The sequence below is a fragment of the Dipodomys spectabilis genome, unplaced genomic scaffold (assembly GCF_019054845.1).
Source record: "Dipodomys spectabilis isolate Male_0828 unplaced genomic scaffold, ASM1905484v1 ptg000003l, whole genome shotgun sequence".
NCBI classification, from domain to species: Eukaryota; Metazoa; Chordata; class Mammalia; order Rodentia; family Heteromyidae; genus Dipodomys; species Dipodomys spectabilis.
The window spans coordinates 15,902,195-15,926,616 of NW_024870680.1; the positions used below are offsets into that span (position 1 = coordinate 15,902,195).

At 52.8% G+C, this 24,422-nt stretch overlaps 1 protein-coding gene across 2 annotated transcripts in view; it reads left to right on the forward strand.

Annotated features, from left to right (window-relative positions):
• Positions 1–910: 910 nt before the first annotated feature.
• Pde2a (phosphodiesterase 2A) overlaps positions 911–24,422 on the forward strand; it is a 62,053-nt gene continuing 38,541 nt past the window's right edge. The window contains exons 1-2 of one of the 2 annotated variants that reach the window (XM_042688647.1): positions 979–1,088; positions 11,425–11,486. In XM_042688647.1, the coding sequence (XP_042544581.1) occupies positions 1,070–1,088; positions 11,425–11,486 (81 nt within the window). In that variant the 5' untranslated portion in view covers positions 979–1,069. Of the gene's footprint in view, positions 1,089–11,424; positions 11,487–24,422 lie in introns of both variants that reach the window. The other variant, XM_042688638.1, reaches the window with a different exon arrangement.

Sequence of the window (24,422 nt, forward strand, 5' to 3'; positions counted from 1 at the left end):
GCCATCGCCCCTTCACCACACCAGTCCACAGCAATTGGGGCCGGGCTGCTCGGCCGCGATGCGACACCAGGGGGCGCGGGAGCGTCACGGCTGCAGCCGGCGTCCGAGCGCCGAGGCCGCTCTGCGGAGAACAGCGCTCCGGGGCGCGCGGGTCCCCCCGCGGACCAGCAGACCGTGCGACCCGGGCTCGTACCTTCTCCGGCCTCCTGGGACGCCGATGCAGCCCGGCCTGCAAGTTCTGGGGACCCAGTACCTGCACCCCACACTTAGGAACAGCGCGTGTGGGGCGCACGTGTCTGCCCAAGCAGATTCGCTCCTGCTTCAGGGCTTGTCCCTCCTGGAGCGACCTCTAAGATTCTCCCTACCTTCTGGACTGGGGGGAGAGGGAGGGAAAATCGGGGGTCCTATACAGGGTCCGAGGCCCCTGTCCCCGGCTCCCTTCACCCCCCCTTCCCATCTCCACCCTCCATCCCCCGCACTGCGGAGCCTCCGGGCTCTGGCCGGGGCCCAGGTCACAGAGTAGTGGGAAGAGGATGTGGTCAGACAGGGACGGGGGGCTCCGGGGAGGCGATCCCCGCGAGACAGCGAGAGGAGGGACGACGGGGCAGGGGGCGGGCAACGGAGCCCGGGGGACAGCTCCCAGGCGGGGACCCTCACAGCGGACAGGCTGGAAGATGGAATTGTCCTGGGAGGGGAGAGTGGGCCGGTGTGTGTGTGGGGGGGGGGGGTGTCTGGTGGGGTCCGAAGATCTGACAGCTGCGAGGTGCCGACCCTGGAGTCGAGGGAGTGGGCGGAGCCCGGGTGGCCAGGGGCGGGGCCGGGGTGCGCGGGGCGGGGCCTGGCGGCTGGGGGCGGGGCCGGGGCGGACTCTCCGGCGGACCCGCCGCCGAAGCTGTTGCGGACGCGCTGACCGAGCGAGCGAGCGCAGCGGCCCGGGCCGGCGGACAGGCGGGCGGGCGTCTGCGAGCATGGTCTTGGTCCTGCACCACATCCTCATCGCTGTTGTCCAATTCCTCAGGCGGGGCCAGCAGGTCTTCCTCAAACCCGACGAGCCGCCGCCGCCGCAGCCATGCACCGACAACCTGCAGGTAGGAGACCCCCCCACGCCACCCCTGTACCCCTACCCCCCCACCCCCCGCCTTCAGGGCACCGGGAGAACGGGGCATCCGGAGCGGGCATTCAGCTAGGGCCAAGACCTCTGCGCAGCACGCAGCCGCTGGGCTTCGTGAGCCTCCCTCCCCTGAACCCCTTGCATCGTCTTCAGGGATGGACCCTCCCCCCCCTCTCCCCTAGTTCTAGACCCTACTCTTGCACTGGGACTGCTTCCCATTCCCGGAAGGAGTCCTTGAACCTCCAGATCGCAGCCCAAATGCCACCCTCGACTCGGAATCCTGTCTGCATCCCAAGCTCTAAACTCCGAATCCACACCGAGAGCTCTGTTCAAGCCTGGGACCCCTTCCTCCCAGCTCAGTTTCCCAAACTTGGTGTCAGACCCTAGGCACTCCCTGACCTTTTGCACCACACTTCGGTTAGGGCTTCATCCCAAGACCCAGAACCTTCCTTCCACAGCCTCCTCTGTGCCCTCATGCAGGTTCCCACGCAACTACCTAGACTTCACTCAGTTCCCACCTACCCAAAGGTCCATACCCCTTCTCCTGCCCAACTTCTTCCTCCTCTACAAGACCCTTGTCCAGCTCCCTTCCCTCTCTCCTGGAAAGGAGACACCCTAGTCTTTTTCTCCTGGTCGCCCACTCCTCTTATTTCTTTTTGGGTGTGGCAGTCCCACTTTATTCTCTGGGTTTTTCCTCCAACTCTTGGGTTTACTCTCTGTCCCCTACTTCTCTCCTTTTTGTGGTCTCTTTTGTGTGGCCCTGTGTTGCTCACCTCTGTCTGTTCATTGCTCCAGTTTCTCCAGCTCTCTATCTCTTTTCTGTGGTCTCTCTCTATGGTCATCCTTACCTTTATATCTGCCTCTGCTTCAGGATGAGGAAGGGACAGGCTCAAAGGCCATGGCTAGTGTTCCCAGGACTCTACCCCTTTCCATGATTTTTAGGCATGGCATGGTATGGGCTCAGTTCCAAGAGCCTAAACATGGAGTGGGCTACCTTGGCTGGTACCCAGGGTACCAGTGGGTGGGCATCATGTGATATGAAATGGTAGCTGTAACTTGAACCCCTTCATCCCTGCTTTCCCAGTAGTGATTGAGGTGGTTGGAATTTGGGAATTGGGGGGACAGGTGTCTGTCACCTCTTGTGGGTTCTGTCTAGGGCCAGTAAGTCTGGGCTATGTGTATTTGTCTGAGTATGAGTTTATTTGCATGTATTGAGTATGTGTTACATGTATATGTACCATAAATGACCATATCATCATGAATGGGATTGTTCATGGTGGGGGGGGGTTATAGTAGGTATGGAGATTGTGAGTCTATGGTGTTGCATGCTGTGTGTGGCCTAGGGAGGCACTTGTGGAGTTGCAACTGGGTATATGATTGAAGTGTGTGTGTGTGTGTGTGTGTGTGTGTGTGTGTGTGTGAGAGAGAGAGAGAGAGAGAGAGAGAGAGAGAGAGAGAGAGAGGGAGAGAGAGAGGAGAGAGAGAGAGATTTCATATCTATCATTACAGGATGGAGTTGTTATAAGGGCTGTATGGGAAAGAATTATATGTGTGGATGTATATGTTATTGGTTGCTGTGTGTAGCCAGGAAGAGAAACCTGATAGGGCCTGGTACAGGTTTTATTAGCTGTTTTGTCAGAGAGAAGGTGGGGTTTGTGTATGTCCAGGTGTGTTTACGGCCTACTGGACGGCTTGCAGTCCTGGGTTGGCTTGGGAATATTTTAGGGTCTTTGTGTTGGTGTTTATCATGTGTCTGGGTAGTGACTCTGGACAGGAAAGGGTGTCACCAGGGCTGAGGGGTGCAGTTCAGCAGGTGTTAGGAAGGGTAGGAGGGGAGGGTGTAAGGGCAGGGTCATCTGTGCTAAGGGGTTCAGTGTGCACACAAACATGTGATATTAGATGTGTCCATTATTTATGCAGGGTGTCTCCATGTCTGGGTGGTGTGTGTGTGTGTGTGTTGAAGTTAATTGAATGCATGTGTCTCTGGTTAAGGAGGTGAGGATGAGGTCGAGTGTGAATGTGGAGTGTGGGTGTGGAAGCCGTGTGATTTTTCAGTGGGAGGGGTAGATTCTGTGATCTTTTCTCCCTGTGAGCTGTCAGGGTGTGTGATAAGGAATGTGTGAGGCATGTCCAGTGAGCCAAAGGGGCGTGCAGGGGTGGGAATGTAGAACGTGCTGTAGTGGGTAAGAGAGAGTATGTGCATAAGGCATGTTATGTTTGCCTGTGTGCAGAATACACAGCAGGTGCCTCATAAATGTTTGTGGAGTGACGTGTCCTTGCTTCCCTCCCAATCAGGTCCCTAGAGATACCTTTGGCTGCCCCCCCCCCCCAACCCCTGGCTGCCCTACCCTTTGCCCTTCATCCTCTTCACTTTGACCAAAGCCTTTGTCTTGGGTTTCCGGCTGAACAGTCGCTGGACAGGCGGGCGGCAGGCAATGGCGTGGTCCAGGAACCTTTGTTCTTTTCCTCTTAACTTGTCCCATATTTGGGCCCAGGGCTTGGAAGGGGTGGGGAGAGGATGCACGTGTCAGCAAGGTCACTGTGTTTACTACCCACTCCCTGTGTTCCGCAGGAGGGCAGGGCTGGGTGTGGGACATGAGGCCCCATAGCCAGTGGTGTCCTAGGAGGCACCAGTGCCAGAGTTGTGCTGGGATTGGAGTTGAGTAAATCTGCCAACCACGTGCTTTTTATCCCATGGGGAGCTCACTGCCTTTCTGGCTTAAATTATTTTAGGGTGCTTAGCAGCCAAGTATCCCCTCCTTCAAGCTCCTCTCTCCTCTTCCCTTCTCCGTGTCCTTGGGCTGAGGAACCACCAAGAAGATCTCAGTCTAGAGCAACTATGGTTGACCCTACATAAAAAGAGGGGAGCTGGGAGCTGATGGCTCACATCTGTAATCCTAGCTACTCAGGAGGCTGAGATTGGAGGATCACAATTTGAAGTCAGCTGAGGCAGGAAAGCTCATGAGACACTTACCTCCAATTAATTACCAAAAAAGTTGTGGCTCAAGTTGTAGAGCACTAGCCTTGAGCAGAGAAGCTCAGGGACAGGGCTCAGGTCCTAAGTTTAAGCCCCAGGATGGGCACACAAATAAAAAATAAAAATAAAGGAGGAGAAATAGTCCTTGTCTTGGCAGAGACCCTTCTATGAAAGGGTGGGGGGGTCTGGTTATTTTTGGGGAGCCTGTAGTCAAGTAGGTGGAGACATCAGGTGTCCCTAGGTCATACTGTCCAGAGAAAGTTGTGGGAAAACCCTGACAGGCTCTGGGCAATTGTTTGAGAGCATAAAAGCCCAGAACTCAAAGTTGGAGGCATGGATGCAGTCAGTGAAGGCGTCAGTACGGTTTTCCAGAAGGTTGTTGGAAATGAGTGGGCTTGGGCTGAGCCTTGGAGGGAATGTAGATTACACAGGCAAATACAGCCTGGGGAGGTAAGAGCTACCTGAGCAACTGGAGACGGGACCTTGGAGCCGTCAGCATTGTCTGGCTTTGGCTGACCATCCCTGGATTTCAGCCTTCTCAGACTGTCAAGTCATTTTTTTTCCCCATCCCATGGTCTTTGGGCAGAATCGTCACCATTGTTGCCCTCTTCTTCCTCTTTGGATATTCTTTCTAATTTCCAAGGTCTAAGAGCTGCTACAGAGCCCTTGCTCCAGGAATGATTTACGTGCTGGGGGTCATTGTGGTGACCAAGTTGATCTCCTGTGCTCTCTCATGGGCATCCTGAGGCAGCTGGCTGCTCCCTCAGTACTTCCCCTAGCATAAACTGCACACAATTCTACTGGGTTTCATGTCTGTACTCCATTGGGGTCATCTGGCTCCTACCAGAATAGGAGCTCTGCAGAGACCGGATCTGGCCCTGCCTCGCCCCATCCCTGTGTTCTGAAGTTGGCCTGGCATGGTCATCTGATGTTTATAACTGCTTTAGAGGGTTGGCAGCTCAAGTGCCATCTAGAGAAATTGATGGGGACCTAAGACGCATTCTCATCAGATCCTCCTCTAACCAACATTCCCAGAAGCCAAGAGAAGTTAGGTGGCTGGTCCAGGTCACACAGCAAGGTAGTGGAGCCAGTACTGTTGTCCATCTCTCCTGGCTGCCAGGCTGAGCTCTGGCTCCAGCACCATGCTGCTCTCTGGCTGGCCTCTGTGCTGCCTGTGGCGGGTAAATGATTATTAATGACCCCCCTGGCAAAGAGACAGGAAACACTTCCCAGCCACAGCTGGGGAGCTGCTCCCTGCCAGTCCGACAAGCAAACCCGCCCTGGCCAGGGTGTCTGCCTTGATATAGCCTCCATTCCTCTTTGCCTGATAGGCTCCTCTTAACTCGCCCCAACCTACCTGACCTAGACCTCCTAGAGGTAAAGGACAAGAGGAGACAGAGCTTTTCCCTCTACGTCATTGTTCCACATCACTTTCTCCAATTGGACTCATTTCTACTTTCTTCCTTGCTCCTAAGAAGTAGATCTTCCTCTAGGAAGCCCTCCCTGGATGCATGGCCAGTCCCTCCAGTGGCTGCTTCAGTGAGATCAGAGGGCATTGACTCTCCCCCACTGCAGACTCTGTTCTTACTTTGATGGCTCTTTCTGGTGGCCCTAGGGCTGGCCTGGACACTTTCTGAAGCCCGGATCTAGTTGTTGCCTTAGGACTGACACAACAGAAGATGCTACTCACAAAGGGTGGGGTGGTTCAAGAGGTAGAGCACCAGATGTGAGGAGGAAAAGCCAAGTAAGAGCACAAGGCCCTAAGTTCAAGCTCCAGTACTGGCACACAAGAAAAAAGAAGGAAAAGATAAAGATGTTCCCATTGCTTCTTCCAACAGCCCTTCAGCCAAGTATAGGGGTCTTTATCACCTCTGAGCACTTTTGCCTCACCTGTCCAAGCCATATACAATGGACCACCATAGATATCCTTCATAGATGGACATTAGTGCGTACTTACTGTGTACAATAGGAAGAGTGGGTAGAGATGAGCAAGCTCCCCACATCTTCCCTAAGCAACACTGCTTCAGTGTGGTGGAAGCTCAGAACTAGGCGCCAGGCTGGGGAGGGGGCATCAATGGAGGCTATGCTGGTAGAGTGTGTGGTGTGGACGTAGATCCACGGGCCCTCATTCAGCATAGAATGGAAGGAATGACACGTTGGGAACCTCAGGATCAGAGAATCTGAGAGCTAAAGGATGAATCAGGAGCAAGTTCTGGAAGGGTGAAGGGGAGATAGTAACTGAGGCAGCTTGGTGGCAGATAGAAAGAAGAATACTTATGTTCATTGGTCCCACAGTTTCATGCATGGAGCTGGATCCTGGACCACTGGGTGGCTGAGTGGGAGGGATTGAGGGGGTAGGACAAGAAACATCAAGAGATGAGAGATATGGTTGTCATGGGCCAATCTGTGCCAGACTTACAAGCCATGTTAAGGACTATGGATGCTTTCCAGTGGGAAACAGCCCAAGGGAGAGGAGTTCAAAGGAGTTTGTGAGAGAGATCCCTGGACCATGGGTGGAGGTGAGCGCTGATGAGGCCTGGACAAGGAATGATTGAAGGATGCGTGGTGAGGGACAGCTGGGAGATGGAGGAGGGAGTTGATCAGCTGCAGAGGTGGAGGTAAGGGAGGAGAATGCGCTGCTTTGAGTGTCTTCTGGCCACCATACAACCTGTTTGAGGTCAGGAGGGAAGACAGTGAATCTGGCTCCTGGGGGGATTGGAAGATCCTGGTAAGGCCTCCCAAGAGCTCACCAGCTTTGAGGTTAGCCAGGGATTTGGATATCTGGGCTGTGCTCAGGGCTACTAAGTCCTTAACCAGAGCAGGATCTGCTCTGGGCAGAGAATATTCAGAACTCAAAAGTTAAAACAAGCTCTGAAATGTAATGCTTAATAAAATTCAAATCCAAAAATGTACGGGTGCCTTCCAGAATGAGTAGATTTATGAAAATTTATGAAAATGCTAAACGTTATGATCCTGCTCATGTAAATTGCAAGCCTCAGCTGCTTTTCTGGACTTTGGATCAGGCTACCTTGAAACTAGCTCTGATGGAGCAGGACCAGGCCCTTCTTGATCTGGGAGCCTGCCCTCCCCTCCAGTGGGTGGCTGGGAAGGGGCAATCATTTTGCTTTTTTTTGTGTGTCCCTCATCCCGAAGGAATCTAAAATTGATCATGTGTACCCCCATCCATGGTTGCTTAAATTTGGGGGAACCAAGGGTAGAGATGGCAACAGGGGAAGAAGTCAAAAAGCCCAAAGAGGAAATAAGAGAATTGAGACACAGCACTACCCAACACAAACATGGGCATCTCAGAATGCAAAAGTTGCACATTTCCCAGAATACCAACATGCTGAGGTCTGATTTTGCAATCTTGGGGTTGGATAATGCTTGACCCCCTTTCACCTGTGAAAGGAGGAAGTTGAGGGTCACTAGCTCTAAGGGCAGTGTGAGCTATAGCTGTAAGGGGTGTGTGATTTGAGAATCTGTGATTGTCAGCTTGGGGCTTGTGAACCAGGATGATGCTAGCTTTCTATGACTCTTAGCAACCAGCCAGGGCTGGGCGGGTGTGGGCTTGTGGGATGCTGACATTCTGTGACTTTAAGATGCTGAGACTCCTGGAGCTAAAGATGCGGACATTCTGTGCATCCAGGATTCTAGGATTTGATGATTCAATGATGCTAAATGGGGCTGCTGAGAAGAGCTGCAGCCACCTGCCTTGTTAATGTCAATGTTCAGTTATTAAAGACATAACAAGAAGCAATAGAGACAGATAGCCTGGGGTGTCAGGCGCCCCCTCCCACCCTCAGTGAAGAAGAGGAGAAGAAGCCAGCACACTGGCTTTAATGGGGATGGGAGTCCCTTTCAGCCTGGTCATGCAGGCTCTGACCTGCCACGTGTGCAGGCTGGCTTGGCACATGTGCACATGAGAGATTTGCTAGTCTGTAAGCTGGATGGGCTCAGGATTCCTTCCCTTCCTCCTGTCTCCATCCTCCAACCATTTAAGACTCTGGCAGGGAGATATACCCTAACTCCCTGCCCCCAAAATCTCCAGGCAGACCAGTGGAGAGTAGAGGAAGGAGAGGCCTGCTCACATCTACTTCCCTGACAGCAGTCTGAGGGGAAAACAGGACATGAGCACTTCCTGGACACAGGCCTGGAGGCACAGTAACCCCTGTCAATAAAGCCCTGGGACCCAGGGCTCAGACATAGGCAGAGGCCAAGGTAATCAGACAGTCTTGTCAGGAACCCCTGTCTACCCTTCCCAAAGGAGGACTTCAGCCTTTTAGAATCCTTTTCTAGAAGGTTGAACCTATAGAAGCTTAGCATAAAGGCTTTTTCAGCCTGGGGGCTCCCAGATCAAAGCTAGACTGAAATAAGTCTTCCTGGTTCCCCAAGTGCTCCTCCTGGCTCCCAGCCTTCCCCTTCCCCTTGCCCTTCCCCTTCACCTGGGACACCTGGGCCATAGATGCCGAGGCAGAATCCAGGTTAAAGGGCAGCAGGCCTGTCTGTCACCCCTTCAGTCTTTCTCCTCCCACAGCCCGGAAAGCAGATGGGGCTGGGACAGCTGCTCCGTGTGTTCCACAAGGCTCCATTGTCTGCCACCTCCTGTCTTGACCCTAAGGACAGGGAACCCTCCCCAGCTGCCCAGCCCACGCGTGCACTCCCAGGGGTACTTTTCTTTCTACTCTGTCATCCTCATCCTCCTGCTGTCCCTTCCCACCTGCCTGTCCCCAGCTCCCTCCTAATCCCTGTTAAGACTCCATCTTTGGCCCTATTGGTGTATAAACCTCTTTCAACAGACAAACTGGGAAGGGCTGGAGGAGACCATCAAGTCCAGCCATTTCTTTTAGATGGCTCAGAAAGGGGACAGTCCTGTCTAAAGTTGGACAGTAGACTGTCAGAGCTCAGTGGCAGACCCTTCCTCCCCAGCCACAGGAGCTCTGTGCCTTTGGCCTCAGGTATGCAAGCTTTAAGAATTGACCATGTCAAGTCTGCCTTGGAGCTGAGCCCACAGGCACCTCCTGGAATGTGGTGTGCTTCTCTCCCAGCCCTTTCCCATAGCCTTGAACTTATCCCTTTCCCTCTTCTTCACTGTTGACCCCTACCTTCCATAGACTCTGCCTTTGGGAGTCAGACTGGAGTTCAGACTTCCATGAACCTATATACACATCATGGGTACATACAGATCTCAGGTAAAAGCCTGACCTACAGATCAAAAGCCACCCTGGACCCTGGTGTATTTCCAGTCCTCTGAAGCTCCATACACCTCCTCTAGGAAACCACTCAGGATCGCTACAGAGCAACTCCATCTCTCTAACTCCTTGGGTAACAGCTGAGTTTTGTGAGCCTTAGTTCCTCCTCCGAGCCTCTGTGGGGTGTGGGGCAGTGGCTTCAGGAGGGGCTCTGTTTCCTGTGGCTGGGTGGGAAGAGCCCTGAGGTCCCCAGGGGACAGACGTGGGACAATGGGCAGGCAGAGATAGATGTTGTCTGTTCCCCACAGCAGGCCCCACCCAACCTTGGCCTCCCTGCCTGGTGTCTGGGGGGGGCGCAGCCTTGGTCCTCTCAGCACTAGGTTCCTGTGTGACCCCCAGGGAAGCACTGGGAATCCTGATGCCACTGTGGCAGTTCTGTTACTGGACACTGTGGGGTACAGGCAGTGCAGACTCCAAGGGCTTGTGGGGTGGGTGTGAGCTGGGTTTCTCCAGCTGTGCTGGGGAGCAGGTAGGATCACTGTAGCCAGAGTTGGGCCAGGAATGCACAGCCGAGACCCCACCTCCAGTCACAGACCACGTCCCCACTCTGGAGGTCAATGGAGGGAGCCAGAAAGCGAAGGGAAAGGGGCAGGATTGAATTGTGCCCAGGTGCAAGGGGTGGCGGTTGGCCTGCCAGGCAGCTGGACAAGAGGCTGTGTGTGGGGCACAGGGGGCCCCATGGGGACAAGAAGGCTCACAGTTTGTGGACAAAACAGCTGGCCCTGGGGTCAGGCACTTATCTCAGCCTTCGTCATTTCCTCTACCGGACACCACTGGGTGAGTGGGGTCATCGCACAGAGGGAAGGAATAGTCCGGAGCCAGCGCAGGCCAGGCCCTCTAGTAGTGAGCCATAAGAGTAACCTTGTCACACCCGCGGCTGCAGTCAGGCTCCTCTACAGGTCCAACCACACTGCCATAGTCATTCTGGCTGGTGACCATCGTTGGCCACCATCACACTCAGACCCAGCTGCAGATGCACCCATGCATGGAGACCCCCACAGGACACGGGAGACACCCAGACACCCTGACAACCACCGTTCAAACACGCACACACCAGGTGCAGCTACTGTCACCCCTGCGGTCACTCAAGGAGAGCCAGACCTTCCAGCAGCTGTGGGCAGGTGTCCAGTGCTGGGTGAGAATACGCGATGCCAGATAGGGGCAGTCCGAAGCCCTCTTCCCTCAGGCTGGACCATGCCCTCGCCCTTTCTGAGTGCCCCAGGCTGTTTATTTCCTAGCGGGGATGGGCGTCTCATCTCCCCCTCCTCCTTCCCCTCCCTGTCCCCACCACACGCTTCCTAAGCTGCCAAATCAAATCAGCCCCTGCACTCGCGCCAGGCTGGCATGGTGGCCAGCAGCTGACGGGAACCAAGCCAGGCTCAGAATATCCCACCGCCTGTCCGATGCCTGGGCAGGCTTGAGGCTGGGGGCAGGGAGGGGCAGGAGCTTGCAGCTGCTCTTGTGCAGTGGCTGTCAGAGAAACTCAGGTTCTGGAAGCTGCCAGGGTGGTGGGTTTCTGAGCGGATGAGCAGGCCCCTGGTGTGTCTGCCAAGCCCTAGGTAGCATCCCCTGCCAGCACTTGAGAAGCTGTGGAAATGTGGGTGAGGGTCCAATTGGTGCCCAGAGGACTTGGTGCCAGGCTGGGGTGGTGGCTCACATATGAGCCCATGTTCATTTGGGATTAGCAGCACCCCTGGGCTAGGGGCCCTCCGGAGGCTCATTGGGTATGCGAGGTGGACATGACCAGATCCCATTACTGAACTCCGCTGGAGTTCCCAGGAGAGAAGCAGAAGTTCAGAGGGCCTCAAAGGGATAAAGATGTAATTGTTTCAACTTCTTAGGAGTGCTAGGCAGACAGGAAGCACTCACGTCAGCTGTCGGAATCAAGAGAAAGAATATGGAACAGCCAGAGATGCCTCTGGAAAACAGGGTGCAAGGAGTCTAGAGAGACAGAAGGGTGTAACCAGGCAAGGCTTCCTGGAGGAGGAGGGTACCTGTGAGCTTGCTGGGAGCTGCTGGGAGGGCAGGCTGGGGAGAAGGGGAGAAGGCCTGGCAGGCCTCAGCCCTTGGCCTTCTTGTCTCTGCAGCCGGCCAGGACCCCCTTGCACAGGAGCCAGAACCCCCAGGGAGTAGAGACGACCGACTGGAGGTGAGAGCTCAGTGGAGGGAAAGCGTGGGTGGGCTTGGGGGGGTGGTGGGCACAGGATGAGGGTGAGCTTGAGTGCTGCCCTCACCCGGGGGAGGACTGGGAGGCTGGAGCCACATCCCAGCCCCGCCCCCTCCAGCCTAGGTTTACCCTACCAGCAAGAACTCCTCTCCTTGCTATACCCACCCGGGGTTCCCTCCCTCCCCCAGCACCCAACTCCCCTGGGAGCCATTTCAGACTCCTCTCCTGGCCTCCTCACCCTCACCCACAATTCCCTGTCAGTTTCCTGCCCAAAGCACTCCCTGAGCTCCTCCCCTCCCCAGGCCTGCTGCCCATGAGTGCCGCACCATCAGCTTCCCTGGACACTCACTGCCTGCCTGCTCCCACTTGTCCCTGTCCTCCATGGGGCTGCCGGGAGGATCTTGCAAACACACAAACATGAACTTGTTATCAAAAATTCTCCATGCTCCCATCCACCCACCCTCCCGAAGCCCCTCTGAAGCTCTAGCCTGGCCATCATCCCCTCCATCCATTCCTGCCTCCCCAAACCACTGCTGCTGGCCTCCTCCTGCCCTCCATCTTAGCCTCCTAATTCCTTCTGGGCTCCACTCTAGCCTCCCTCCTCCGGGCATCCTCCCTGCCTCTCCATCACTCCAGACCCAGCTGGCTCACACTCCCTCCTCTGAGCTCTCCTGCCTGGCAGTCAGATGCTGTGGCATACTGCTATCTGTTGCCTACTGTGTGTGCCACAAGCACCCTGTTTTCTCCATTCTATAACTCTTACGTATGTCTGGCCCACCCTTTATGATCTGCGTACTCCCTGAGCTTGGGGGACCATGCTTTGATTATTCCTGAGGTTCCAATGATGAGAGGGTGCTAGCCCTAGCCCCGATCATTCCTTTGGGGCTCAAAGGAATCTTCCATGTTCAATGAGAAAGAAAAATGAGGTGGGGCTATGGATGTTGGAGATTGGCACAATGTTGTGTGTGTGTGTGTGTGTGTGTGTGTGTGTGTGTGTGCGTGCATGCGTGCGTGCATGTGCACATGTGTACAGTGCATCATGAGTCTTCCTGTGTGCCCCAGGCCAGCTGAGAGGAGGAGGAAGCCTCTTGTGTCATCCCCGCTTAGTGCCAGGTGCTTTGGACACACGCTCCCTAATTCTTACCACACCCGAGGAGGCAGGGCTGCTATCACTTTTCATCGAGGGAAGCTAAGGCCCAGAGAGGGGCCTGGAAGGGGATCAGGGTGGAGTTGGCAGAGGAGTCCAGCTACCTCCCTCCACAACCCCTGCCCCAGCCCTTGGGTAAGACCAGAAGGAGATGTCACCCTGGGCCTTATGGGGGCTCAGCATGGGCTCCTTCCTACAGCATGGGGCCAGGGCTGAGAATGTCATTCCTAGGGGGACCCAGCTCTGTGGCTGGGTACTAGCCAAAAGAGAGGGAGGGGAGGGCCTGGCAAGTCATTATTAATTTATGTATTGCCATGGCATTCCCCAGGGGGTGGGTGCTCCCCCCAGAGCAGGCACAGATGGTGTTCCTGGGAGCCGGTGGTGTCTCAGCAGTCTCGGCCACCCGCCAGGAAAGACTGCATTTGTCACCCACCCAGGAAGCCAGGAAGGAAGGGTATTTGGAGAAGTTGAGACCCTTCTGGGTAGTGGGGGCTGGGTTCCTAAGGGGAAAGAGCCCAACTTCTGTGCAGAGACCCACTGTCTAGTCCATTAGCCCTGCTCTCTGCAAGTTCAAGCGCTGGCCCTTTCCCACTCCACCAACCTCAACCTCTTCACCAGGCCTCCTGGGATCTGTTCCCATCCCTGGAATCTCAATCTGACTTTCCTTTGTCTGGGTCCTGCTGCCTTCTCCCTCTGAGGCTCTCATGCCCTAAGCACTGCAGCTTTGTCCTGCCTCCCTTCCTCCCCTGTGCTCCTGCCAACCAGTTCCAAAAATGGTCAGTGCTTGGCCTCCTGGCGGGGCCTGCTCTGTATCTGGTCTGTCAGCCACCCCACCCCAAGTGCCCAGGCCCATGCTCAGACCTTCTGAGAAAGAAAAGGGCTACTTTGGGGCCTTCTTCAGAACAGAGAGGATAGGATTAGAGGGAGTGAGACCTTTGGGTATTGCTCACAATAAGAGCAGCTGGAGGGAAAGAGGAGAGGAACTGGGGAGCTTTCTGACAACCCTCCTGTCACATAGATTCTGAGGAGAGTCTGAATCCTAGAGTACGGAGACCATGGGTCAGGGAGGCATGGCTTCAAATCCTAGCTTCTCACTTCCCCACAGGTGACTGGGCCATTGGATTAACCAGCCTCAGCCTTAGGCTCCTCACCTGCAAGCAGGGATGAAAACCTCCATAGTGACTGGGCAGGATCACTAGGGTTAGGTGTTAGCATACAGAGCTGTAGCAAGAAGGCAGAGCGTATGATCATAGCAGGCCCTCGGAGAGAGCTGTCCCCTACCGTGTTCCTTTACAGCATGCAATACCTGGAGTCAGGAATAGGCTGTACCCTCAGGAGACAGGGTGTGTGACAGAGCTGGACTGAAGCTGGTGGAGGTTCAGCAGGCATGGCACATTCTCCTGGCACTGGTTGAGTGGCAGCCAGGGAAGCAGCACTGCCAGCACCCTCCTCACTCAGCAGACATGGATTCAGTACACTCTCCTGGAAAGGCTCCCTGACCCCTGGCCAGATGGAGGAGGGGCTCTTCTGGCTAAGCTCAGGATCCTCACTCAGGATCCTGGGCCTCTGCTTCCCCCCCCCCCCTCTCTCTCTCTCCTCCCTGGAAGTCAACAATTCAAGTTGACAAGTTGGCTGAGACAATCCACGTTGAATGGATACCTCCTCTGTGCTGGCTCTCAGAGACTGGATAGAGTTCTGACATCTCCATCTGGGCAGACATGTGTATGCATACCAAGATCCCAAATACAGGCCCAGCACTGGCTTCTCCATTGCTGCCCTTAGGATAAAGACCACACCCCCTTAGCATGGCAAAGCTAGATCTCCTCAGAGCCATTCTTTGCTTCTGAATAGCTTCAGTCGTGTTGCTATGCTCATTCCTGAGCTCTTCTGGCCTCCCTGGCCCACACGGACTCGTCTGTCTGCAGCAACTTTCCCTTTATTCTCGACTTGTTCTTTAAATGTCAGCTCCTCTGTGGAGTCCTCTCAGATGTCTCCTTTCACCTCAGGTTGGCTCACCAGTGCCAAGTTTCCAAATGTACCTTTAGGTAACTTGTTATATATCTCATTTCTCAAGTGGTTGCAAACACCTTCATCTCTTGGGTCCATGTGGGGCCTGACACAGGCCTGATATACAGTAAGTACGTAGTAAAGAATGAATGTGACTGGCTTTGAGCAGGGCTGGAGTTCTAAGGAGGGACTTCATTGTCACATGAAGGCAGTCATGGAGACTTCTTGACTTGAGACTGGGAAGGGTGAAGGGAGTCAGGACTGTCAACAGGTGAGGCCAGAGATTGGCTGGGTAGTCAGGTGGGTCCATGTGATTGGCTCCTGTCAGATCAGCTGAGATATCAAGAACCAACACAGGATGGGAACAAGCAGATAGAAGAGTCTGGAACAAAGATTCCAGTGGGAGCTTCAGGAGGCTGGCTCTGTGGGAAAAGTTTGGCTCCAAAAACTGTCATAGGCAGCTGAAGAAGGCTTGGTCTGAGAGTCAGACTGAGACTCAATGGTGATCAAGTGGTCCATGCCATGGGGAAGGGATAGGGAGAGGCCTGGGGTGGAGGGGTTGTGGAAGGTATGGTTGTTGTGAAAGGGCAAGTCGGCAGTGGGAGATGGCTTCATGATCTTGGGCATAGGTTCCCAGGCAGAGAGCTCTGCGGTGGGGCTGGAAAGGGCCTCTGCAGGGGACATTTTTCAGTTTGTCATTCTTGGGCAAAATCTCCTCACTGCCAGCTGTGCCTGCTTCCTCCTGGATTCCGCACATCAGCAGCAAGTGGCCTCAGTGATCCCCCATGGCCCCTGAGGGAGCTGCTGCCAACAAGTTGGCTACAGCATCTGGCATCCATGGGGACCCTGAAGCCCTGCCATCTGGCTGTGCCCACCTGTCAGGCTACACAGGCCTGGGGCAGACAGGGACATGGGGCCAGAGAGATTGTCTTAGCTGCCACTCCAACCTATCTGTCTGTCTGCCTACCCATCTGTCCTTACTTTGAACTGACTGAGAACAAAACAGTGATGGCCTCACAGATTCTGTTATCAGAGAAGCCTGGTCTGAAGTGAGAGGCATGGAGTCCTAGGATTTAAACTCAGAGAAGTCACAAGTTGAGACTGGGCCAGGCTGTGAGCAGACCCGGGCCTATGATGATCCCCAGTCTCTTCTAGAGCCTAGAGGGCTGCTCAGAGAGAGGCAGGGATTGGCTCAGAGTTGCACAGCAGGCTTGAGGCTGGCTCCTAGCCCCCCCCCCCCCCCCACTGTCCTCATTCCCCCCTCCCGTCCTGCCTGGCCCTTGGCTGTAAACACAGAGAGAACAAGTTCCGTTTCCCGGGAAATATTTATCTCAGGCCGTGTGGGGAGCGTGTGCTCTGGCCTCCTTGTGTCCTTCCTGCAGACTGACCTGGGCAGGAGGTGAGGGGCCTTGGCAGTCACTGGGGGACAATCTGTAGGACCACAAGCAAGGCCAGGAAGGAGGGGGCGTGTCCTTAGTTCCCTGCTTGGAGCCTGAATCTGAAAGAAATCTGTTTTCTTCAATTTCCCCAAGATGACCTCCTGCACTCTCCTCTTCCTATCTTCATGGCAGTCCTGATTCCTCCAGGTTCTGGCCTCTAAGACTTTGCTTCTCTTTGTCTCCCTGTGCATCCTCCCCTTTCCCCCCCCATGCCTTTTCTTCCTCTTCCTTCATATTTCACAGACCGCAGAGGCTTCCGCTGGGACATGTCTAACCCTCTAACCCTTTGTCATGCTCTGTCTCATTCTCATTCCCCAGGCTTCCAGCGGCTTTGAGCTTCAGCTTTGCTGGTGTTGCCCAAAGTTAGTCAGACAACTCCTTGAAGGTCTTGAGCCTCCTGGGACACACAGGCCTGGGTGCCCTAATTGTGGGACAAAGCCCAGAAGTCACCTCCTCAGCCTACCCTGTGGAGCTAGCACAAGCTTGGACAATTAGGGAGGATAGAAAAATCCCTGAGCCCAGCCAGAATTGTAGGAAAGGCCGAGGGGCTCGTGGTTCCTGCTGGCCAGCTCCTGGGCATTAAGCTGTGTCTCAGACTGGGCCCTGACAACAGGAAATCCTTGAAGGAACAAGCGGTGCCTGAAGACTTTGAGCACAACAGGAAACAGCCTTGACATGGGACAGCAGTTCTGTGACTGTCCCCCAAAGGGTTGTGTTGTGGGACATTGGGTGATGCCAAGGGTGACACGGAGACAATGATTGTGTGACAGTGGGTGTTCTACCAGGTGTGACCTTGAGCTTTCGAGGCGTGTTATCAGTATGTAGCTGTGACCACAGGCTGGTGTGGAGAGTAGGTGAGTCATGGAATACGTGACCTGTGTGGTAGTCTGTGATACCAACTATGTGACAGCGAGGGCATGAGTTTGTGGCTTATGCATCCAAACACTGAATTGTTTGACTGTGTCCAAAGGATATGACATAAGTAGGGATGAGTGTGCAAACAATAGCATGATACCGGGTGACCTCAAGTATGTGAAAACAAATGTGTGCTGCACACCATCCTGAGCAGACATTGCAAGTATGATGTTGTATAATGGCTGTGGTGATGTGACATGTGAGCACACAATGCTGTATGGGACACAGTTGTAGGAAGACACGGAGAGGGTTAGGTAGAGAAGTAACAATCTGATGGATGGTCCATAAGATGATTCTGGCTGTCCTGTGTTAGGGGGCTGAATTGGGGCAGGGGGAGGAAGGGGAGATAGACAGATCCATTGGAGCCTCCCAAGAAATGAACAAGCTTTGGCAGTGTTTGGGAAAGAAAAAGGAGAACATGCTAATGGCTGAGGTGAGCAAGAAGAAAAAAAAAATGGAGGACCATTTCCAGGTGTTTGGTTTGAAAAACTAGGTGATGGATGGCAGAGATGTTTCTGAGATGGGTGAAGGTGGATGGAAAGTCAAGGTTAGTAGGTGAAGGAGGACATGGAGACCGAAATTGAGGGGCTTATTTGGGACCTGTCAAGTGAAACACACAGGTGAAGCTGTCCTTTGAGCATGAGGACCAGGTGGGGAATATATTTGGGAATCAACAAGCATGGCTGGGTTTGTTCAGCTGTGGTCTTGGCCTCTCTAGGGAGAGAGGAGGGCAACAGAAGAGGCGAGACTGAGGACGAAGTCCCCCACCCTACACACTTTGGAAGAGTACTGAGGAATGAGAGGGTGCCACCATGAAGATGGAGGGGCTGAAGTGGAAACCCAGGGTGGAAAGCCAGGCTGAAGGGAAGACAAGATGCAGAGACTGCTGGGGTCTGCTAAGGTGGGAGATGGAGGCTTTGTAGGTCCTGTGGGGGTGCCAGACCATTTCAGTGACAGGGAGGGGTGGAAACCAAACTGTGCTAGCAGACAACCCAGGTGAAGACATGTTTGCAGACGGAAGGCCCCTTGGAAATACTGGGCTCGGAGCCATGTGAAGGGGTGGGGCTTCAGGAAAGAGGGCAAGGTCAGGGAGATGAAAATGTATTATTCTTGTATACTTAAAACAATGCCAGAGGATACAAATCCCTGCCATCTACCCATCACTGTTTTCAACAGTTGACAATATTTGGTCACATTTAATCCATCTATTCCTTCTTCATTTTGTTTTCATTTCTCTTCTTTGGTTAAAAAAATTTGAATCACGGTCAACTATATGTGACATAAAGTTTGTTATCCTTAACAACCGATCTAAGTGTTCAGTTCCGCGGTGCTACGTGCATCCACATTGCTTTGCACTGAAGCTCCAGAGCTTTCTTCATCTCCTAAACAGAACCTCCATTGTTCAGCAGCCTCTTCTACCCGCTGGCAGCCTCCCTCCACTTTCTGTCCTTAGGAGCCTGGCCACTCTAGTCACCTCAAATTATTGGAATCATGAAGTTTTTGTCTTTTTGTGACTGGCTTTTATGTTCACTGAGCATAATGTCTTCAAGGTTCATCTGTGTTATGGCATATGACAGGACTTTCTATTTAATGGCCATATATATTCCATTGTGTGTATCTACCACTTTTGCTCACCCATTTGCCCATCTGTGGGCACTTGGATTGCTCCTGTGGTTAGCTGTTGTGAGTAATGCTCCTGTACAAAAATCTTAAGACCCTACTTTTAATTACATGCTTGTAATTATATAGGTTATATACCTATAAGTGGACTTGAAGGGTCATTGTGTTTGTTTTGAGACAGGGTGAGTTTTTTTGGTTTTTTTGGGGGGGGGGTCCGGTTATGGGCCAGAACTCTGGGCCTGGGCACTGTCCCTCAGCTCTTCAGCTCAAGGCTAGCGCTCTACCACTTGAGCTACAGCACCACTTCTGGCTTTTTTCCTTTTTGCTTATGTGGTGCTGGGGAATAGAACCCAGGGCCTCATGCATGCAAGGCAAGCGCTCTACCACTGAGCCACCTTCCCAGCCCCTGAGACAGGGTCTTGCCTTGTAGTCCAGACTGTCCTTTGATTCAGGTTCCTCCTTTGTGCTGGAACTGGTTAAAGTTATACACCACCACACCAAGATTATTTTAAATTGTCTTGTGAAATGGTCCTATGTGGCATCAACCAGGTCATGTGTTCCTATCACACATACAAGGGTTTCTCCATGTGTTTGGCCACACTTGTTATTTTCAGGTTTCTTTGAAGGTAGCTAATGTGATGGGTGTGATACCTTACCTTGTTATCGTGCTGTGGTTTTGATTCACATTTCCAAATGATTAGGTAAATGAACATCTTTCCACACGCTTGTTGGCTATTTGCACCTCTTTCTTGAATAGATGTCTTCTATTCAAGTGCTTTGTTCATGTTTTAAATTGAACTGTTTGCTTTTTGTTGGTGAGTTGTAAGAATTCTTTATATATTCTCGACATCAATCCTTTGATGGATACATGACGTGTAAATATTTGCTTTGCTGAAATATTTATTTATTTAGTTTCTGGAGCTTAAACTCAGGACCTGGATGCTGTCCCTAAGCTTTTTCCCTCAAGGCTAGTGCTCATCCATTTAGGTCACAGCTTCACCTTTAGTGTTTTGCTTGTTAATTGGGGATAAGAGTCTCACAGCCTTTCCTGCCTGAACTCAAACCATGATCCTCAAATCTCAGCCTCCCAAGTATTTAGGATTATAGGTGTGAGCCTATAATCCTTGAAATACTTTAAAAGCAAATCTAAGATGTCATTTCATCAAAAGTGGACCTTTCTTTTTTGTCTTGAGGCAGGGAGGTCTGAGATAATACTGAAATGTGACAGTGTGACACAGAGCCAGCATGCCACGGGCATGTGATGGTGTGAGAGTGTGACACAGTGTCCTAGGGGAGGTGATGTGTGATAGCACGGGCGCAACCATGCAGAGTGAGGGTGACGATGAGGAGCCAGTGTGGTGTGTGGCCCTGTGACACTCGAAGTGGGACACTGTGGGCACTGTGGAATGAGTGAGTGTCACTGAGTAAGTGGGAAATTTGCTGTGTGAAGGTGACAGCGATTGTGTCATCTTGAGGTGATGAGGATAGTATCAAGCAGATTATTCTGTAGTGGTGGGAGGGACCAAGGTTAGTCTGTGGGGAGTGAATTACATGTAGTACATGTGGGGTCAGTCCCTGCCTCAGCTACTGACTGTCAGAGGCAGGAGGGCCATTGTAGGGTAGGTAAGAGAAATACCTAGTAGAGGTAGAAATGATGTCTGGGCCCAGCTATGAACTGGCCTTTTCTGGATACCCAGGAGGGCTTCCCAGGACAGGATGGACACACTTCAGTGGGATGCTACCAGTGCTGATCAGGAGCAGATCTGATTGGTATCACTCAGTCATATGTAGGCACATTGTTCTTCCTCCGTTGAGCCTCAGTTCCCTCAAGTTCCAAATGGGGATGTTAGCAGGATTACAGGATGTAATGCTTGTGATGAATGCGGACTCTGGTACTTGGTATATAGCCTCTGTGGTCTTCCCAGGGAGCTGCTCCTTTAAGCTCTGGCACTCTAGGCATCTAAAGGACAGGAGCAGTCTTGGGAACACTGGAGAGTGCGCTGACTGGAGATGTCCTCCCCTCATACCTCCCGCCCTCCTAGCTCACCCTGCCCTCCCTCCCTCTTTTGTCTTTTTCTCAGTATTGTCTGTGACACCCCCGACTTGTCCTCCCAGGCCCTGCCATCCTCACCTTCTGCCAGCTTCTAGCTCAGGCTCCTGTGGCCTAATTCAATTAGGCCGATGTAATTTGCTCAAGAAAAAAGCTCTATGATTTGGTTAATCAAACCAGTAAGGGATCTGGGATGTGGGGGAGTAAGGATGGTTAGGAAGTCCATACCAACAGCTCAGGACAGAAGTCTCCCTGAGCTTGTCTCAGATCCTCTGCCTATTCCCTCAGGTTCTTTTTGGGATCCCACAGAGTCCAGAGCCACAGAGGCTTTGAAACATGAGCCTGGACTTTCTTGGTTCCCTTATGTGGGTCCCTGCCCTATTCTAGGCCTCTGTTTCCCACTCCAGCAGTGAGCTGGGTTGAGAGTCTCAGGGCCCCAGGACAGGCCATCTGGTCCCTACAACCTGGTTCTGGTCCATTCCCCTTTTGTCTTCTGTAGGCCTTTTTCTGGGCCTCACGGAGGGAGGAGAGTTTGAGGGTGTGTCAAGGGTCTAGAGCCCTAAAGTCAAGAGAGGGTGGGTGTCTTTGGATCCTCATTTGGAATATGGCTACCCTCCTCCTCCATGTCACAAATACCTTCCAGAGGTCTATTTGGGGTAAGATTGAAGGAGTTGCCATTTCTTGGTGGTTTATAAGGCCACTGCCCTTAACCAGACATCACATGGGGTGATGCTGAAATTGAGCCTACTCCTCTTACTTTGACTTGCCCCTCAGGGCTGCGTCTTCCAGAGAGTGATAGAAAGGGAGCCCAACCCCCTGCTGGCAACCAGCTTAGGAAGACTTGAGAGAATCCAATTTAACCTAATCAGTTTTTCTGGGATAGGGGCCCATTTTTCAGATAAGGAAACTGAGTCCAGAATAAAAGTCTAGTTGAATGCATGTGGGGTATACCAGGCAGGGAGATACGCCTAGATCTGAGAAAGATGATGGAGGAGGTGACAGGTGTTTGGGGAGGAGGATTCAACCTCCCTCTAGATAAATACTGATAGGCTCAATCAAAACTGATTTGTGCATTTAGAGTCAAGACTAGCACCCACAGTCCCCCAGATAGCCACACACAGAGAACATATCAGGCACATGCCATGAGCCAAATCACTCATACATGATCACAGAGAGTGAAGGCCACCAACCTGTGCAGATGATCACGTACAGACATGGCCACAGGGCAGTCACGATCTTCTACAGAAGCACAGTCTATACACTTACTCACAGATGTTTCCCTAGTGACCCAAGGGACATATTTTTGCCATGGTCACATGCTGGGCTGTAAGGACATGCCATAATGAGTGACATGTTCTGAGGTCACCAGCAAAGCAGGAGCTCCCTGCAGAATGACAGAAAATGTCCATTTTACTGAATGCACCTAGAATTTTGCAATGAGAAAAGCCACAGGAAAGCGGTTTTGTTTTGCATTTCCAAAGTAAAAGTTGCCGGACACCAGTGACTCACGCCTGCAATCCTAGCTACTCAGGAGGCTGAGATCTAAGAATCATGGTTCAAAGCCAACCCAGGCAGGAAAGTAAGTGAGAGTCTTATCTCCAATAAACCACTCAGAAAACTGGAAGTGGCTTTGTGGCTCAAGTGGTAGAGTGCTCACCTTGAGCTGAATAGCTGAGGGACAGCGCCCAGGCCCAGAGTTCAAGCCCCAGGATGGCCAAAAAAAAAAAAAAAAGTAAAAGTTATTTTGAATCTCACCTAGAGGCTGAGGGTCTAGTGGGAGGGAATCATCTTTCAGGGCTCTGGGCCTTGGAGGGGTCTGTGCAAACTCACAGTCACAGCTAGCCCACCAGGCTCATGCTCCTCTGTCTCTGAGCGTTCATATGTGTGAGCACATGCCTGTGTGCATCCCCCATGCCCTAGGGATGGATGTAGGAGGGTGAGTAACAGGACTTCCAGAGAATCCGGATGTTTGTGCTCTGGATTCTGGGCCTTCCAAAGATGAATAACTTTGGATGCCAGCCTTTGGATGCCTGCCGGGGCCAGGCGGGGTGAGTGTGTGAGGGACACTGCTTCTACCCCTGTAGCACCACTGATGCACAGTGACTGAGGTTCATAGCCAGCTTTCCATGGGCTCATGAGCCTGTTAACCACACTTTTCTGGGGTATATTTCTCTCACCTAAAAGAAAAATGGAGGTAGGGAAGAGGTAAGACTGGAGGGGCTTTCCTCCAAGAGACTGAAATAGACATTCAAATTCAGAAGAGAAAACAAAGGGCTAGGTACTGGTGGCTGATGCCTGTAATCCTACCTACACAGGAGGCTGAGATCTGAGGATCATCGCTTGAAGTCAATTCAGGCAGAAAAGTCCATGAGACTTTGATTTCCAATGACCTACCTGGCAAAAACTCTGGAAGTGAAGGTATGGCTTAAGTGGCAGAGCACCAACCTTGAGCCAAAAAAGGCAAGAAAGAGCTTGAAGCCTTGAGCTCAAGCCCCAGTACCAGCACTTAATAAAAAAGACTGAGACAGGACCATGGAAGGGATCATGAGGTGGAGTCCAGGTTCAGGACATGGGGGCCTCAGAGCCTATGGTATCTCTTCACTAACTCTCACCTTCACTGGAGGAAGGCTTTGGACTTCATTGCCCACATCTGCCCTGAATCCCTGGGGCCTGGCCGCTGAATCAATGTAGAGGGAAATGGGAAGGGAGGAGGTGGGGATGAGAGTCAGGGAGCAGAGTTGGAGGTTTCCAGAATGCTCAGAGTAGGCTAAGCTTAGTAGAACAGAGAAAAAGAGGGAATGCCAGGCCACAGGAATGGGGAAGCAGAGACCCAGTAGAAGAGCAATGAAGATGGAGGAGGGAATAAGGTGGAGAGTCGGACAAAGGCTTGAGTGCAGAGTCTGGGATGGTCCCTGCACCCCTATGGAAGCGTATACCAGGGCTCTACAAACAACTCCTAGCAGACTGGGAGTGCAGACATGTGTGGGGTGTGAGGAACCAGGGCAGTCTTAGGGAAGGCAGGGACACAGTCACACCTGTCTTTAGCAAAAAGCACTGGCTCTTGCTGGAAGGGACACAGTGAATGGGAGCCCAGAGGCGGCAGCATGCCTGAGATGAACCCTGCCCAGAAGATGCCTCAACCCAACCCTCAAGCGAAAAGGAGCTATTTTTAGGGATAATAAAAGTGCTCACACATTCTAACAGAGAGGGAGGAGGGAGAGGAGGGGGATGGCCTTGCCTTCCAGGGCTTCCCCTTGGGTGCTTCCCTGGCCCGCCCAGCCTCTCCAGTCCTATCCCCAGGGTCTCCTCTTGACAGATATCTTCTCCCTATTTCTGAATTAGTTTCTACCTCCTGTCTCTTTCTCATACTTTGAGGGTTTTTTTTCTCCCTCTCCTGGGATTTGGGGGAAGCTTGGGCCAAGCCCTGAGGATGGAGCCAAATGTAGTCATGGGACAAAACAGTGTGACCGTGGGAGAGACACACACCAGAAAAAAACACTAGAAGAGGCTCCACAAGATCACTGACACCCAGGGAGGCCGAGAGAGAGAGAGAGAGAGAGAGAGAGAGAGAGAGAGAGAGAGAGAGAGAGAGAGAGAGGGAGGGAGGGAGGGAGGGAGGGAGGGAGGGAGAGAGAGAGAGAGAGAGAGTACACAGAGAGCCAGAAGACAGCCTCAGATAGATATCATGGACAGCCATTCATTCCTCTACCTGCTCTGCACAGTCCCAGTCAGGTAGATTA